The sequence below is a fragment of the Dendrobates tinctorius genome, unplaced genomic scaffold (genome assembly GCF_039654945.1).
Source record: "Dendrobates tinctorius isolate UK_male_01 unplaced genomic scaffold, ASM3965494v1 ptg000231l, whole genome shotgun sequence".
Classification (NCBI taxonomy): domain Eukaryota; kingdom Metazoa; phylum Chordata; class Amphibia; order Anura; family Dendrobatidae; genus Dendrobates; species Dendrobates tinctorius.
Genome location: NW_027361898.1, coordinates 590,710 through 609,793, shown reverse-complemented (window position 1 = coordinate 609,793; position 19,084 = coordinate 590,710). Strand labels below are relative to the sequence as shown.

General features: G+C 45.0%; 1 protein-coding gene across 13 annotated transcripts in view; it reads right to left on the bottom strand.

Moving 5' to 3' along the window:
- Positions 1-3,857: 3,857 nt before the first annotated feature.
- The window catches only part of FNBP1 (formin binding protein 1), a 116,200-nt gene continuing 100,973 nt past the window's right edge, over positions 3,858-19,084 (bottom strand). For 9 of the 13 annotated variants that reach the window (XM_073555912.1, XM_073555916.1, XM_073555917.1 and 6 more), the window contains 2 exons: positions 8,923-9,062; positions 7,946-8,835 (listed from right to left, as the gene is read on the bottom strand). In XM_073555912.1, coding sequence (XP_073412013.1) covers positions 8,657-8,835; positions 8,923-9,062 — 319 coding nt within the window. In that variant the 3' untranslated portion in view covers positions 7,946-8,656. Of the gene's footprint in view, positions 5,871-7,945; positions 8,836-8,922; positions 9,063-19,084 lie in introns of those variants that run through there. The other 4 variants (XM_073555913.1, XM_073555920.1, XM_073555924.1 and 1 more) reach the window with 2 other exon arrangements.

Below are 19,084 nucleotides of genomic sequence, written 5' to 3'. Positions count from 1 at the left end.
ATTGTGAGTAGCTGGCGCAGATCTGGGTAGCTGGCACAGAGGAGCAGACCTGAGTGGTGATATACCAGAAAGGAATACGGATGGCACTCACCGGTTAAAATCTTCTTTATTCAGATACTTTAAAACAACGGCATAGGGAGGATGGGAGCGTGTGACCAGTAGAAGCGCTACTGCAGCGCGAAACGGCTGTCATTTCCACTCCTGCTCCCATCCTCCCTATGCCGTTGTTTTAAAGTATCTGAATAAAGAAGATTTTAACCGGTGAGTGCCATCCGTTTTCCTTTCTGGTATAGCCGCTGTGACTAATTGCTTTGGAGTGGCACCCTGGTTTCTGGAGCACTTCTTAGGCTGAGTTCATACGTGGCAGCTTTTTCGCGTTTCCGCAGCGGTTTTAACCTCGCGATTTTGCCGCGAAAAATAAGCATCCCATTCATTCCTATGGGATTCCGCAATGCTGTGCTAATGCTGCGGTTTTTACTGCGGCGGAATCGCTTCGCGGTAAAAAACGCAGCATGCTCATTAATTTTGCGGAATCGCGGCGATCCCGCACCCATAGGAATGCATTGTTCTGCTTACTTTCCGCATGTGGCTGTGCACACCATGCGAAAAGTAAGCAGAACATTTGCAGATGGTACCCACGGTCCAGAGGAGAGGAGACTGTCCTCCGGGCACCATATCCCTGTAAAAAATAGAATTTAAAATAAAAAATATTGTTATTCTCACCTTCCGACGTCCTGCGCAGCCTTCCCACCTCTCTCCACGCTCCCAGTAATGCTTTGTGAGCGATGACGTCCATTCTCGCGGGATCGCGAAGTCTCGCGGTAAGTCGCGAGAAGTTGCGATCCCGCGAGAACGGACGTCATCGCGGTAATTGTCGCAAAGGATTACTGGGACCGGGAGCATGGAGAGAGGCGGGATGGCTGCCCGGGACGCCGTAAGGTGAGAATAACTTTTATTATTTTTTGCATTCTTTTACTATTGAGGCCGCATAGGCGGCCTCAATAGTAAAAAGTTGGTCACACTCGTCAAACACTATGTTTGACGAGTGTGACCAACCTGTCAATCAGTTCTCCAAGCGATGCTACAGATCGCTTGGAAAACGCTAGCAATTCTGCAAGCTAATTACGCTTGCAAAAAGCTAGTTTTTCCACGGGAAAATCGCATTTTAAATTCCCGCGAGAATTCCGAAATTCTCGCGGTAATTTCCGCGAGAGTTCCGCTACGTGTGAACCCAGCCTAACAATACGCATACTTGCAGTATCAGTTTACACAACTCTTTGTGCGGTGAATGAGCTTCCCGACTGTGCGGATTAACTCATTGTTGGCGAGATCTGAGTGGTGAATTGTGAGTAGTCAGCACAGAGGAGCAGATCTGAGTGGTGAATTGTGAGTAGCCGGTGCAGATCTGAGTAGCCAGCGAAGAGGAGCAGATCTGAGTGGTGAATTGTGAGTAGCCAGGGCAGATCTGAGTGCTGAATTGTGGGTAGCTGGTGCAGATCTGGGTAGCTGGCGAAGAGGAGCAGATCTAAGTGGTGAATTGTGAGTAGCTGGCACAGAGGAGCAGATCTGAGTGGTGAATTGTGATTAGCTGGCACAGAGGAGCAGATCTGAGTGGTGAATTGTGAGAAGTGAGCAAAGAGGAGCAGATCTGAGTGGTGAATTGTGAGTAGTGAGCAAAGAGGAGCAGATCTGAGTGGTGAATTGTGAGTAGTCAGCACAGAGGAGCAGATCTGAGTGGTAAATTGTGAGTAGCAGACATTGAGAAGCATATCTGGATGCACATATACTGGTGTTAGGGTCACAGATAACGCAAGTCTGTGGATTTGGAGCCCGGATGATACTGCCTGTTACAGGAGGTGCTTGAAGTTGGATGTGACAGTGTGGTGGGAGAACGCTGAGTGGGGGTACTGTGTGAACCCGTGGATCTTGGTATTCTACTTCGGGGTGATTTCTGTGGAAAAACTTTGGTCATCATTATACCCGTAATGGGGGCTTTGGTTGCCACTACTGTGAGGGGGGTGGGAGCTGGATGTGGGACCATTGTGATATGGGATGAGTTGTGTGAAGTGCAAAAACTTCCCCACTATTCTCACCACAACCCCCTTTATTCTAGTTAAGAATGATACATTGTGACTGTTGTCCCAAGTCAAGGCCGCTTGCTGTTTGTTTGCTGCCGTGGTCATCTGACTTCACCTGTGAGGGACACAGACATGTCAGCAGGTTACGACAGCACTGGAACAGCTCCAAGTCCCAGTGTAACCTTCAGACCCACCACTACACCCCCATCATGTACCATAACCCGAACACGGACGATACTCTCACACTGTGCTTCTCTGGACGCTGCAGATGAGCCTCATCTGTTAATCTGGAGGCTACAGCCTAAGGAGAGAAATCGCTGCTGATATTCTGGACCATTATCTAGGACCATCTAATAATCTGGAATAACTGATAGTATGTCTCATTTGTGCCGGATTAAAGGAATTTTACTGTGAAATGAAAAATGCTGCATTTTTTTTATAGCTTCTGGGTTCCTCACTGTTCTTTTAATGATCTCTGCTTGCTGCCCGTGAACAGAAAACATTAACAGACCAACTCTTATTCACAGCTGTGGGGTTGTCCCAGTGTATCAGTGAAGGTCAGACACAGAAGCACTTACCTCTCAGGTGAGTGGCACGAGACCTCCAGTCACCCCATTAATCACGGTGATCGCTTTGCTGTAAACAGCAGCTGCGGAGTCCTCGCCCCAAATTCTCAGGTGTTGGGCGGTGGGCGAGGGGAGACGTGATGTTCCGGATAACACGCGGCAGCGGCTGTCTCTTCCTATTAGCAGCGGCTGTCTCTTCTTATTAGCAGTTATCCGGCACAGTGATCATATTGGGATAATTACCAGCACGGCTGCGGCAGGCGCTTCCGTAACCAGGAATCTGCAGGTTTCAGACCAAAAATCTGTGGCCGCTAAGTGACCCCCAAAACAAACAGCAGGGTGCAACCACAAGGTAGCGGGGCACAGTGCAACCAGTGATCAGTCAGTGTCACCCCCCCAACATTATATCACGCAACTCGCTTATTTGGTCTCCATTTAGCAATGTTTTCAACTTCACCGTCTGCTGTTCGCGAACCAAAAAATATTCCTTATTAAATACTTAGAACCGCCTTGGACCTAAAATTGCCGACAGACAGCTGAGGGTTTGGTACAGTTGCATCCTGTCTGACACACTGTAACAAACCTGAACATAATGAAGACTTATGCTGCCAAGTTCAGATCACAGAGGATTGCAACAAACCCTCAGCTGTGAGATGTATTCATCAGTTAGCAATTTTCATCCTTTGACAGCAAGCAGAGATCCTGAAAATGGGAAGAAAATTACCACAAAATACAATAATTATCTCGGGGGGGTGTATCTGGGATAAAACATGATTTGTGTGACTGACTAAGGTCCGCCCCCCCGAGGATCCCACCTATCAGCTGAATTAATCACTTCTATGAATAGGCCACCAGTATGTGTAATGATTTGAGCTTCATTATTCTGACACACAGTTCCAAATCCCCAGCAGTTAATTGAAAACATTCTCACTACCAGCAATCACCGCTAGGGGGAGCTCACCACATCCCGATTTATCCATGCAACCCAATAATAACTCCTCTTACCCTCCAGTCACATCCAGAGATGGAGAGCAGTGCATTGTTGGAGCCCACATGACATGTGATGCTTCTGCTTTGGAGGTGACTTTAGAAGATAAAACGTAACTCAGCACAAGCTACAAAGTATCTATAAAGTTACCAACTTTTACTAATGGAAGGTCCTTTAAATGAAGCCAATCAGACCCAGCAGATAATAAGAGTCGTGATCCGGGAGGGCGGGGTTTTCTGGTAGTCGTTTTATTTCCAGCGGTACGGCAGTTCTCAGAACTGAATGGCATATTGTATCATGCGGATGGAAACTTCTGGAAGCTTCTCTGTGCCAGCGAACAGTGGGGCCCGGCCTCTACCACAGAGATGCAGAAAGTGAAGGGGGACCGCTCTACGGATACACAATGAAATGCACAAGACGCAAAGGCCTCTGGGTAATGGCACATTCCTTGCCTCTTCAGCCGCACCTCCTGGCTCCGTGGGGGTGTGGCCCAGTCCTCGTTGGCACTGGAACACTGAACAGCAGAGTTTTTTATATCTTACGGTTTATGGCACATGGATAATTATCAGGGGAAGGGATGAGCGTGGACACTCAAGATCATGGAGAATAAAATAGATCTATATATTTTGGCAGTAATTTCATAGATAGATTTTTTTTTTTAAATCTCTAAAAACAACATAAAAGTGGAAAATCAAACAAAACAACCGGTGACGAGACGTAAAACAGCGCAAACGTCTGAACATGTAACAGCCGTGGCGAGGACATCGCATCCTGTGTACACGGGGGGAGAGGTGCAGTGCACATTACGGGGGACATGGTAAATAGTTTCTATTTTTATACTTTTTACATTCTGTAGATTAGGATACGTTTTATTCTTTTCTGTAGACGACGAGACACGAGCGTAGCGCTAAAGCTTAGAGATGTCGCCAGTGCTGACAATAATATACTGTCCACCGAGACGAAGAACCTACGGGAAGCTCGAGAGGTCACTGCCGTGCTAAAACACTAATAATAGCCACGCTATACGAGGAAGGGCTGGCGGGGGAGGAGCTAAAGGGGCACTCCAGCCTTCGTGGCACTCTGCGGAATATTTTAGGAAAGGACCTAAGTAGCGATTTCCTAATATATTGTTAGTAACAGATTCGCTCCCATCGGACAGGAGAGCGGAAAATAACAGACCAGGAGGAAAGTCACCTGAAGCTTTCGGGGCTAACGAACTCTACGGCAGCCTGCAGGGGACAAACAAGACAAATCCAATGAATCTGGAGCCCTCAGGAAGAGATTCTGCTATTTAAACCATATAAGGCGATAACTATTTAAGCCATTTCCTGCAATGACTGAGGTGCCCTTTAAGTCAACAGAGGTAGCACCAGTCCCAGCCACCGGCACATAAACAGAGAGAGAACAAGTGAGCCACCATCTTGGCGGCGAAGCACACGGACACAGGCAGCAGAAGTCCTATCTTCACAGGCTAGTGGTTCATCCGAGGACCATGATATAAAGGTGCGGTTTTGAGGCCACGATACCTCGCCCCTCTGTCTTCTGATTTGCAGCCCCCTCAGGGCGGCCATCGTTGTCCACCATTGATATAAAAATATTGTTCTTACCTCGTCCCTTTAATTCTACAGGGGGCTTTTGTTATAGAAGAAAATGCATCTTTTTTTTTTTTTTTTAGCGCACATGCAGCAGCAGGTCTAGGTTAAGAAGAACCCAAAATAAATTTAAGGGCGAGATGCCCCTTTAAAAGGTGCGCATAGACAAGGAGACAGGGCGAGCATGCAGGCAGAAAAAAAAAGAGTGACCAGGGTGCAAGAAGAGTGTCCCTTAAAAGGGCAGTGACTAGAAAGGAAGTGCGGAGCCAGAAGGAGGAGCAAGGGAAAAAAGGTGGGAAAAAGAGGAGACAAGAGGGGAAAATAAAGTCGGGTGGTTAGTTGGTTAAACATGGTGGCAAAGCCTGGAGTCTGCTGCTATATGACACAGGGGTGACCCCCAGTATTGTGGGTGGGGCGTTACTTTGGGGTAACTATAGAGGGGTCCGCACCAGGATATATTGTAACACTGATAATGGCATTCGTTTTACGGTATCGCTGGTCGCTTGCGGAATTCTCCTATGTCAGGAGGGTTTTTTTTGGCTACTCGATCCAACTGTCGGGTTGATATGGAGGAGTGTGGGGGGTCTTATTTTCCTCCTGTATTTGCTCGCCCCGGGGTCCTTACATCAGCAACACCTCTACGAATCTACAACAAAACACACATGAAATATGTTAGAGAACGGCAAAAACAACTGAGAAGTCATCGGTGCCATCGTGCTTCAAAATACGGCCAGCACTTTCACAGCACTGACATAATATCTGCTTGCTGTCAGCGAGTAGAAGGGGCAGAGAACCTGCACTAACCAACACTGAGGGTATGTTAAAATCCTAAGTGTTCCAGACTAATGGCTTGTTACAGTGAAGGAAGGAAGTATTAGATCCCTTTCTGATTTTCTAAGTTTGCCCACTGACAACAAAGACATGAACAGTTTATCATTTTAAGGGTAGGTTAATTTTAACATTGAGAGACAGAATATCAAAAATAAAATCCAGAAAATCACATTGTATAAATTATATAAATTTAATTACATTTTGCAGTGAGAAATAAGTATTTGATCCCCTACCAACCATTAAGAGTTCTGGCTCCTACAGACCACTTAGACGCTCCAAATCAACTCCTTACCTGCATTAAAGACAGCTGTCTTACATAGTCACCTTTATAAAAGACTCCTGTCCACAGACTCAGTCAGACTAACCAATACAACATGGGCAAGACCAAAGAGCATTATAGGGATGTCAGGGACAAGATCTTAGACCTACACAAAGCTGGAATGGGCTACAAAACCATAAGTAAGATGCTGGGTGAGAAGGAGACAACTGTTGGTGTAATAGAAAGAAAATGGAAGAAATACAAAATGACTGTCAATCGACATCGATCTGGGGCACCATGCAAAATCTCACCTTGTGGGGTATCCTTTATCATGAGGAAGGTGATTGATCAGCCTAAAACTACATGGGGGGAACTTGTTAATGATTTCAAGGCAGCTGGGACCACTGTCACCAAGAAAACCATTGGTAACACATTATGCCGTAAAGGTTTAAAATCCTCCAGTGCCCGCAAGGTCCCCCTGCTGAAGAAGGCACATGTGCAGGCCCGTCTGAAGTTTGCCAATGAACACCTGGATGATTCTGTGAGTGATTGGGAGAAGGTGCTGTGGTCAGATGAGACAAAAATTGAGCTCTTTGGCATTAACTCAACTCACCGTGTTTGGAGGAAGAGAAAAGCTGCCTATGACCCAAAGAACACCGTCCCCACTGTCAAGAATGGAGGTTGAATCATTATGTTTTTGAGGTTTTCTCTGCTAAGGGCACAGGACTACTTCACCGCATCAATGGGAGAATAAATGGAGCCATATACCTTAAAATCCTGAGTGACAACCTCATTCCCTCCACCAGGACATTAAAAATGGGTCGTGGCTGGGCCTTCCAGCAAGACGATGACCCAAAACATACAGCCAAAGCAGTAAAGTAGTGGCTCAAAAAGAAGCAAATTAAGGTCATGGAGTGGCCTAGCCAGTCTCCAGACCTTAATCCCATAGAAAACTTATGGAGAGAGTTGAAGCTCAGACTTGTCAAGCAACAGCCTCAAAATCTTAATGATTTAGAGACGATCTGCAAGAGGAGTGGACCCAAATTCCTCCTGATGTGAGCAAACCTCATCATCAACTACAAAAAAGTATTAAGTCTTGTTTGCCAGAGGGATGAAATACTTATTTCTCACTGCAAAATGCAAATAAATGTATATAATTTATACAATGTGATTTTCTGGATTTTATTTTGATATTCTATCTTTCAATGTTAAAATTAACTTACCCTTAAAATTATATACTGTTCATGTCTTTGTCAGTGGGCAAACTTACAAAATCAGCAAGGGATCAAATACTTATTCCTTTACTGTACATTGTATCGGATTTCAGGCTGGACATGGCTGTAGTGAACCCTGAGCTGCAAGAAAATGTTAGGTCAGGATGGCTCACCAGCCTCAGAATGGAACTAAGAACTGTTCTATTCACTGACAACAAGCAGAGAATAATAAAGAACAAAACAATTTCAATTTGAGGGTACACCTTAAAGGGTAAATGTTTCAGTGCATCATCTTGATGCTGTGCCCCCTTTTCTGACCTCATCTTGAAGCAGAATTGTGAGTGCAGCTCTGGAGGGTTTGCATAGAGGTTACATTTCATTACCTTGCACCTCAGAGCAATGATCTGCAGACCAGTGTAAAAAATAACGTCCTTTATTATGAGGCCGGAGGAGTCGCCCCTTGATAAAAAATAAACTATAAGCCACAATAATACAGAGGACGGCAAGACCACTGAGAACGAACATGGAGGAGACGGGCGGACATGCTGTGGAGGCTCGGGGGATGGTGGTGACAAGACTCACTATACACTCCTGTCTGTAAACATACACATATTTTTAGAACACAGTCCAGTAATCTGGAAACACTGATCCGCTGCTATGGGACGACTTCTTTCCCGTCTCTGCTCCATAATAAGACTCATACGCTCATCATCCCGGGGTACGAAGAGCATCCACGGGCGGCCGCACACAGTGGGCATTAACAATGGTTCCTTTTTTGGTGTCACAGAGTCTTTGGCAACGCATGTTTTTGCCATTTCTCGCAGGCGCATTATAGTATGCAACTTTATCCGCGCCAAGCCGCATCATTTCCAATAACTTGTGTTGAGCTGAATGGCAGATTATAGGACTTTTTTGTATATGTGCGTCCCGCCCACCTTACCAGGTGGAGCTATGACCATGTTGGAGGGGTGGGGTTGGGATGGGCAATACGTGGCAGAGCTATGGATTTAGGGGCAATTATAGGAATTTACAGCCTCTGCTCCGTTATTCATACACCTATTGGGCATCCATGAACGCAGAGTCTAAATGGTGGGGTGCTGCTCCCCTCCCCCGCACAGGCAGACAGGCCTAGATGTACGTCTTAGCACCTTTGGTGTTTTTGTCCAGGTACACTTCGATATAGGATGTGGGGACGTAGCCCTCCTCCTCCTCGTTCCTACGGATCCGCGTCCAGCCGTCACCTTTGTCTTCCTCGATGACGCTCAGGACTTCTCCCTCCGTCACGGAGATGGTTCCTTCATTTTCACCTGGATAGACAAGACCGAGAGTCAGCACCAATTAGGTCAGATTTGATAACTGGGTCGCACAGTGCAGGGAGGGGGCACAAACATTACCATCAAACGGGTATAAGGCCTTGCAAGTTCCTATGGTAGGGAGGGGCTCCTCGTCATCGAAGTCGTCGTCAAATTCAGTGGGTGTCACCTTCACCTCCGTCTCCTGGCTCTGATCTTCTGTATAACTCCCATCCGGACTGCTCAAGAGACAAAGTCAGACAATCACTATAGCAACACACCCCACGGCCAACAGAAGGCTCCCCTGTCCCGAGCCCTACACACTATATATCCATACATACAGTTGGGTCCACAAATATTTGGACAGTGACACAAGTTTTGGCATTTTATCTGTTTACTAAAACATTATCAAGATACATTTATATAATCAATATGGGCTTAAAGTGCAGACTCAGCTTTAATTTGAGAGTATTCACATCCTAATTGGAGTAAGGGTTAAGGAGTTGCAGCTCTTTATTATGTAGCGGCTTCTTCTTAAAGGAGACCAAAAGGAATTGGACAGTTATCTCAGAAGCTCTCTAATGGGAGACATTAACTATTGAAAAATTAACCTTGAATGCAATTGACTTAAAAAGCATATAAATAGTTAGCTGAAACCAATTACAAAGGGGAACTTGAATCTCAGGACAAATAGATATACGATATCTTTGTTAATGTATGTCTACTCACTTTAGTGGACAAAGAAGGACAGCCGTCGTCGAGTGGGGGCATCATCTGGAATGCCAACCTCCGCAAGCAGCTAGGCTAACAGCTTTATAGGACCTACTAGAGATGGCTAGTTTATATATCATGTATATTACATCTATTTGTCCTGGGATTCAAGTTACCCTTTTTAATGGGTTTCAGATAACTATTATATGCTATTTTAGTGAATTACATTAAAAGAATTTTTAAAGATTTTTTCAGTTGGTCTTCTACAATAATTTGACCCTTTTCATAGAGTTAAAATTGTTTTTTTTTTTCTGCAATAACTAATCCCTCTTTAATCCATCATCAATTAAGCAGCTAAAAGGTCTGTAGCTGATTTCAGGTGTGGCATTTGCATTTGGAAGAAGTTGCTGTGAACCCACAACATGCGGTCAAAGGAGCTCTCAATGAAACTTAGATAGACCATCAGTAGGCTGAAAAAAGAAGAAATTCATCAGAGAGATAGCAGAAATGTTGGGAGTGGACAAATAAACAATTTATATGAAAAAAGGAATGGGGAACAGGAAAAGTCAGCTCACCATTTGCAGTCTCTTCCCTAGAATGAGTTCCACGCACAGAGCAGCCCTGGCCTGGGCGGCAAGTTCCAGAGAATGAAGAAAAAAAGGTAATCCAGCGTGGAAAGAATAAAACTCCGTCTTTAATGGACAAAAATTCATAAAAACAGACACAATGTTCATGACATATAGATCCCAGAGAGCTACCAACCGACGTGTTTAGACACTACAGTCTTAATCATGGTTGGTATGGGTTATCAAGCTAGGGACTTAAAATCCCATAGTAAGATACACAGGTGAAAAAAACTGTAAGTGGATATTACTAAACTACAAACAGAATTGAATAAATCCAATGATGAAGAATATGTGAAAAGAATGGAGAAAAACCTCAATAAATTAGAGGACAATATAGCAGAGATTAAAAAAAATTAAATTCAAAAGAGGTGTAAGAGTCTTTGAATTAAATCAAGTCTACACTCCAGAAACTCAGACTCTTACCAGAAAAAGAGGTATAATTATCAAAGATATAATCAGGGACGGAGACTCAGCTTCACCAATTCTTTTGATTCGGTTACATGTTCTGCTCATAATTCTTCAGAAGATTTTTCAGACAATTCCACAAAAGGCCATTATAGAAAATTCAGAGGAACGGACAAGACCCCTTAACCTTCATACTAAATTGTCAAAAAACGACGAAGGAGAGTGGGGAGGAAGCACAAGTGGGCAAGATCATCACCTGAGGAACAGAATAAAATATTAATTTGTCCCGTTTGGAACTTGTCTAGCTTCATTCTATCTGAAGCACAGATCGCAGTGTTGGAAAAGGGCTTAAATTTTTGCCCTACAAAAAAATTGTAATTTTTAAGACTATTTTAGATACCAATAAATTAGCCATACTTATAACATTGAAATACCATTTTCATCAGCCTATTGATAACAATGGACAATTTATTCCCTTGATCGACAACTCTTCTCATGTAGTGGACAATAAACCGCATGCATTTTTTCGCTTTCCAGACCTAATTCACTTATCCCATCTCAGGGACTTGGAATCATTATCGTTAAGCTATGATTATTCCATGAACGATATTTTTCATATGTCTAACCCTTCTTTTTACCCTGTCCAATCTAGGCTAGCTGTATTAGATATTTTTCAAGAACTAACTGAAGAAGAACTTGTGGCATTAGATAGGGAATCACACTCTGGTATTGATAACCTCAACCAGTATGAGAGACAAGCACTCAAAGAATGGGCTAAAAATGAAGATTGATTCATTAGATCAGCAGATAAAGGTGGGGGAGTGGTGGTATTAAATGCTTCCTAAGGCTATGTGCACACACTGCGGATTCACCTGCGGGTTTTTCCGCGCGGAACCGCTGGTAAAGTGACCTGCGGTTTGGCCTGCAGTTTTCCCCTGCGGTTTCACACCTCTACTATGCTAAAGGTGTGAAACCGCAGCGGAATCCGCAGAAACAATTGACATGCTGCGGTTTATAAACAGCAGCAAAACCGCACGGAAAAAAACGCAGCGTGAGCACAGTGGTTTTTAAAATCCATAGGGTTACATGGTACTGTACCATGTCTGCGGAACTGCTGCAGTTCCGCAGGGCCAAAAACGCTGCGGAGCCGTAGCAGAATCCGCAGCGTGCGCACATAGCCTTAAATGGCGCTGAAAATTTAAAAATTCTCAATGACTGTGTTCTATAAATAAAAAAATCCCTACTGACCCAACGCCAGCTATTCAAAACTAAATTCAAACAACTATTGGCAGAAGGTATAGCTAATAGTGCTATCGATCAAAAGATAGCTGATTATATCTTTGTTCAACACCCAGTTATTCCCATATACCATGCCCTACCTAAAATTCATAAAGAAATTTTCCCCCGGTCATTCAGGCCAATAATATCAGACGTAGGTTCTTTAAGTGAAAATACTTCTGAATGGGTGGATCATTATCTGCAACCCTTGGTTGTACAATTACCGGGCTACGCTACAGACACAAAAATGATAGTCACAAACCTAGATGGACACACATGGTCCTCTTTTTATACATGGTTAACTTGTGGCATCATTAGTCTATACCCATCTCTTTCACATCAAACAGTTATTGACAGTCTTTTTTTCTAAAAAAAAAATATATATATATATATATATATATATATATATATATATATATATATATATATATATATATATATTAGTACCTATATACCTGTAGAATAGAGATAGTTTTTCATTCTAGATGCGGTTTTCTTTTTAGTCACTCACAATTATTTCTCTTTCAGTCAACAGTTCTTCCTGCAAACCCGTGGTGTTAGCATGGGAGGGTGTCTCGGAGCTGAAATATATATTTAACCCCTTCATGACCAAGCCTATTTTGACCTTAATGACCAGGCCATTTTTTGCAATTCTGACCAGTGTCCCTTTATGGGGTAATAACTCTGGAACACTTCAACGGATCCTAGCGATTCTGAGACTGTTATTTCGTGACATATTGGGCTTCATGTTAGTGGTAAATTTAGATTGATAATTTTTGGTGTTTATTTGTGGAAAAAAACAGAAATTTGGCAATTTGGTTAAAATTTTGAAAATTTCGCAATTTTCCAATTTTGAATTTTTATTCTGTTAAACCAGAGAGTTATGTGACACAAAAAAGTTAATAAATAACATTTCCCACATGTCTACTTTACATCAGCACAATTTTTTTTGTTCGGAAGTTATAAGGGTTAAAAGTTAACCAGCGATTTCTCATTTTTACAACAAAATTTACAAAACCATTTTTTTAGGGACCATCTCACATTTGAAGTCACTTTGAGGGGTCTATATGGCAGAAACTACCTAAAAGTGACACCATTCTAAAAACTGCACCCCTCAAGCTACTCAAAACTACATTCAAGAAAATTATTAACCCTTCAGGTGCTTCACAGGAACTAAAGCAACGTGGAAGGAAAAAATGGACATTTTAATTTTTCCAACAAAAATTTTGTTTTAGCATCAATTTTTTCATTTTCACATGGGTAACAGGATAAAATGGATCCTAAAATTTGTTGGGCAATTTTTCCTGAGTACACAGATACCTCATATGTGGTCATAAACCACTGTTTGGGCGCACGGCAAGGCTCAGAAGGGAAGGAGCGCCATTTGACTTTTTGAATGGAAAATGTGCTGGAATATTTAGCGGTTGCCATGATGCGTTTGGAGAGTCCCTGTGTGCCTAAACATTGGCGCTCCCCCACAATTGACCCCATCTTGGAAAATAGACCCCCCCCAAGGAAGTTATCTAGATGCATAGTGAGCACTTTGAACCCCCAGGGCCTTCACAAATTGATCCGTAAAAAAAAGGACTTTTTTTCACAAAAATTTTCTTTTAGCCTCAGTTTTTTCATTTTCACATGGGCAACGGGATAAAATGGATTCTAAAATTTGTTGGGCAATTTCTCCTGAGTACACCGATACCTCATATGTGGTCATAAACCACTGTTTGTGCACACGGTGGGCCCAGAAGGGAAGGAGCACCATTTGACGTTTTGAATAGAAAATTTGCTCCAATCGTTAGCGGACACCATGTCGCGTTTGGAGAGCCCCTGTGAGCCTAAACATTGGAGCTTCCCTACAAGTGACCCCATTTTGGAAACTAGACCCCCCCAAGGAACTTATCTAGATGGGGGTTCAAAGTGCTCACCACACAAGTGCTTCACAGAAGTTTATAAGGCAGAGCAGTGAAAATAAAAAATCATTTTTTTCCCCTCAAAAATGATTTTTTTAGCTCGCTATTTTTTATTTTCCCAAGTGTAACAGGATAAATTGGACCCCAAAAGTTGTTGTCCAGTTTGTCCCAAGTACGCTGGTACCCCATATGTAGGGGGAAACACTGTTTGGGCGCACGGCAAGGCTCAGAAGGGAAGGACTTTTTGAATGGAAAATTAGCTCCAATCGTTAGCGGACACCATGTCGTGTTTGGAGAGCCCCTGTGTGCCTAAACTTTGGAGCTCCCCCACAAATGACCCCATTTTGGAAATTAGACCCCCTAAGGAACTTATCTAGATGCATAGTGAGCACTTTGAATCCCAGGTGCTTCACAGAAGTTTATAACGCAGAGCCGTGAAAATAAAAAATCATTTTTTTCCTCAAAAAATTATTTTTTAGACCACAATTTTTTTACATTCACAGGAATGTAACAGGAGAAATTGGACTCCAAAAGTTGTTGTACAGTTTGTTCTGAGTATGCTGGACCCCATATGTGGGGGGAACCACTGTTCGGGCACACGTCGGGCCTTGGAAGGGAAGTAGTGACGTTTTGAAATGTCGACTTTGATGGATTGGTCTGCGGGCATCATGCACGTTTGCAGAGCCCCTGATGTGCCTAAACAGTAGAAACTCCCCACAAGTGACCCCGTTTTGAAAACTAGACCCCCCCAAGGAACTTATCTAGATGTGTGGTGAGCACTTTGAACCCCCAAGTGCTTCACAGAAGTTTATAACGCAGAGCCGTGAAAATAAATAATTTTTTTTTCCCTCAAAAAATTATTTTTAGCCCACAATTTTTCTTTTCACAAGGGTAACAGGATAAATTAGACCCCAAAAGTTGTTGTCCAGTTTGTCCTGAGTACGCTGGAACCCCATATGTGGGGGGGGGGATCACTGTTTGGACACACGTCGGGGCTCAGAATGGAGGGAGCACTGTTTGACTTTTTGAACACAAAATTGGCTGGAATAAATGGTGGCGCCATGTCGCGTTTGGAGACCCCGTGATGTGCCTAAACAGTGGAAACCCCTCAATTCTAACTCCAACCCTAACCCCAACACACCCCTAACCCTAATCTCAACCCTAGTCATAACCCTAACCACAACCCTAACCCCAACACACTCCTAACCCTAGTCCCAACTCTAACCCTAACCACAAGCCTAACCCTAATCCCAACCCCAACCCACCCCTAATCTTAACCCTAATTACAACTCTAACCCTAATTCCAACCCTAACGGAAAAATATATTTTTTTTTATTTTATTATTATTTGTGCCTACCTATGGGGGTAATAAAGAGGGGTGTATTTACTTTTTTTATTTTGATCACTGTGAGAGTTAATCACAGTGATCAAAATGAAACATGGATTTTTGTGTGTACTCACCGTAAAATCCTTTTCTCCGAGACGCCATCTGGAGGCTGACACTAGGCAAACAACACAAGGTTAGCTCCTCCCCCGCCGTATACACTCTCGCCCTAACTGCGGGCGGAAACCAGTTTAGTGCAAAAGCAGTAGGAGAATAATAACAATCAGCCTTAATGCAGTAAACAATATGTCTGGCAAAGGACCACCCTGACGTTCATGAAAAAAATGCACATTCATTAAACAGGCAAACACAAGGTTAGCTCCTCCCCCGCCGTATACACTCTCGCCCTAACTGCGGGCGGAAACCAGTTTAGTGCAAAAGCAGTAGGAGAATAATAACAATCAGCCTTAATGCAGTAAACAATATGTCTGGCAAGGGACCACTGTTATGATTGAGTCACCGTACGAGGCAAAAACAGAAATGCTAGCTAAGTCCAGAAAACCAGAGAAGTTGGCAACTATCAGATTGCAGACCCCTGAACCTATCAACACAACTAGCAGTAGCCGTGGGGGGTTCCTACGATGACCTAGACCCCTCGATCACAGCCGGAGAGATACATAGGCCTAAAGAAGGAAAGGGGAAATCTAACTGCCCCAGAGCAGACCCCAAAGCAATAGGCAGCCCCCCCCACATATAATGACGGTGAAGCAAGATGAAAACACTTACACAGACAGAAAGACAGACTGAGCAAAGACGGGGCCCAAAAACTACTTAGATAGGAACGGATAGGAAGGCTGCTGTCTGCAATCTGCCAAAACCCTATCAGAGACAAAAGCCAACAAGCTGATATAAAAATGGCCCTGAAGCAACTAAGCTTCAAAAACTAAATCAGCACTCAGGTACTTTCTGCAGACAGAGCTAACGGAACACTGCACACTCCAGCAGGGAGTGGCAGAATCCAAAAAGCAAGAAAAATCCAAAACAAATCTTAAATGCAAAAGGCAAAACAGAAAACTTAGCTTTAGGAGAGCAGGAATCAGACTGGTGTCCAAGAGTCCACAGAGAAATCACCCGCAGGGCAGAAAGGGCGTAGGCTGCCTTAAATCCAGTCAGTGACTCCACTCAGCCAATCGTCTTCATTAGTCCCAGGTGCCTGATAATCAGGCTCACTACCTTCCTTCACTAGAATAGGGAGTTCACCAGGCCTCAGTGACGGAGGGGAAAATGAACTCACAACAGACCACCCTGACATTCATGAAAAAAATGCACATTAATTAAATAAACATGAGCCAACCGGGTAACAGGGTGGGTGCTGTGTCCCCCCCCAATGAGCATCTTGGAGAAAAGGATTTTACGGTGAGTACTCACAAATATCCATGTTTCTCCTTCGTCTCATTGGGGGACACAGGTACTATGGGACGTCCTAAAGCAGTCCCTGGGTGGGAGATTGACTCACCGATCCAAGCTACATGCACCTCTTGTCTAAAGGTGCGACACCGCTGCTTGGAGAAACCTTCTACCCAGGCTCGCATCCGCCGAGGCCTGAGTATGGACACTGTAATGTTTAGTAAACGTGTGCAGGCTGGACTAGGTTGCTGCTTTGCATACCTGCTCCGCTGAAGCCTGACGTCGAAGCGCCCAAGAGGCACCCACTGCCCGAGTAGAGTGGGCTTTGATCCCCGATGGGATACGATAAGCCTCCTGAATAGTAGAACGGACCCATCTGGCTATGGTTGATTTCGAGGCAGCAAGTCCTTTCCTTCGCCCTTCAGGGAGCACGAACAGCGTGTCCGTCTGACGAAAGGGTGCCATCCGCGATACGTACCTCCTGAGTGCTCTCACCAGGTCCAATGTGTGAAGAGCTTTTTCCACACGATGTACTGGCGCTGGACAAAACGAAGGCAAGACAATGTCCTCATTGATGTGGAATGAAGACACGACCTTCGGCAGAAAGGGGGGAGCAGGTCTAAGGACCACCTTATCCTTGAAGAAAATGAGAAAAGGTGCCCGGCAAGACAGAGCCGCCAGCTCCGAGACGCGTCTAACGGAAGTAATGGCTACCAAAAATACCACCTTCCAGGAGAGGTACGACAAAGAGATATCCTGAAGCGGCTCAAAAGGAGCTTCCTGTAGGACACTCAGGACCAGGTTAAGATCCCAGGCGTCCATTGGCGCCCTATAGGGCGGTACCAAATGCGAGACTTCCTGGATGAAAGTCTTCACCTGTATCCTGGTAGCAATCTTTCGCTGGAAAAGGACGGACAACGCCGATATCTGTCTCCTAAGGCAACCCGGGGCTAGTCCTGAGTCTAGGCCTGACTGGAGGAAGGCCAAGATGTTAGGAATAGAGAATGTCAGAGGAGAAAAACCACGCTCTCGACACCAAGCGAAGAAAACCTTCCAGGTGTGATGGTAGATTCTCGCCGAGGTTGGCTTCCGGGCGCTAACCAATGTAGCGACCATCTCACGGTCAAACCCTGCCTGAGTTAGAATCCAAGATTCAACGGCCATGCCGTTAAACACAGGGCCCCTAAGTTCGGGTGGAAGATCGGCCCCTGGGACAGCAGATCTGAACGCTCTGGCAGTTGCCATGGAACGTCTGTGAGCAGCTGCACCAGATCTGCGTACCACGCCCGACGGGGCAAGTCTGTTGCCAGCAGAATCGCTGGAATCCCCCCTGTTTTGATCTTCCTGACAACTCTCGGAACCAATGGCAGCGGCGGAAACAAGTATGGAAGGCGAAACTGGTTCCATGGTAGAACCAACGCATCTATCGCGAACGCTCGCAGATCTTGTGACCAAGCAACGAACGCGGGTTCCTTGGCGTTCATTCTGGATGCCATTAGATTCACATCTGGTGTACCCCACCGTTGGCAAATTTGTTGTAAGACCTCAGGATGCAAGGCCCATTCCCCAGCCACGACCTCCTGACGGCTGAGAAAATCTGCCGTCCAATTTTCTACGCCTGGGATGTGGACTGCCGATATTGCTGACTGATTCCGCTCGGCCCAGAACAACACATGTTCTATCTCGCGCAGGGCTGCCCTGCTGCGTGTGCCCCCTTGATGATTTACATAAGCCACCGCCGTGGCGTTGTCTGACAGTATCCGAATGGGCCGTCCTGCTAGGAGGTGCTGAAAATGCTGGAGCGCCTACCGGATCGCTCGTATTTCCAACAAGTTGATCGGGAGGCAAGCCTCCTGTTGCGACCACTGCCCTGTGCCGTGTTGTGGCGAAAAATTGCTCCCCAACCGAGGAGACTGGCGTCGGTTGTGATCACTAGCCAGTGCTCTAGGGGAACGGTTTCCCCCCGAAGAAGGGAGGATCTGGATGTCCACCACTCCAGCGATTGTCTGACCTGAGAGGATAGCCGGCACCACTGATCGAGGGTGAACGGGTTCTTGTCCCAAGCTGACAAGAGGGCGTGCTGTAGTGGGCAAAGATGAAATTGGGCAAACAGAATTGCTTCTATTGCTGCCACCATCTTTCCTAGAATCCTCATCCCAAAGCGAATGGTATGTGGGACTGGCTGCTGGAGCTTCTGGGCCCGGCTTTGTCTTGAGGGAGAATTACCAACCCTTGGGAGGTGTCGAAGATCATTCCTAGAAAAACAATCCTCCGGGCTGGGACCAGAGATGATTTTTTCCTGTTGACCAACCAACCTAAGCGGGAGAGAGTATCCAGCGTAATGCTGACATTCTCCTCGCATGCCCGAAATGAGGGACCCTTCACCAAGAAGTCGTCTAAGTAAGGAAAGATGACTATGCCCCGAGAGTGTAGGACGGCCATCTTGACTGCCATTACCTTTGTGAACACTCTGGGGGCGGTGGCTATCCCGAAGGGCAGTGCTGCAAATTGGAAGTGTTGGCCAATGATGGCAAAACGAAGAAACCTTTGATGCGGAGGAAAAATGGGAACGTGCAGGTAGGCATCATGGATGTCGACCGAGG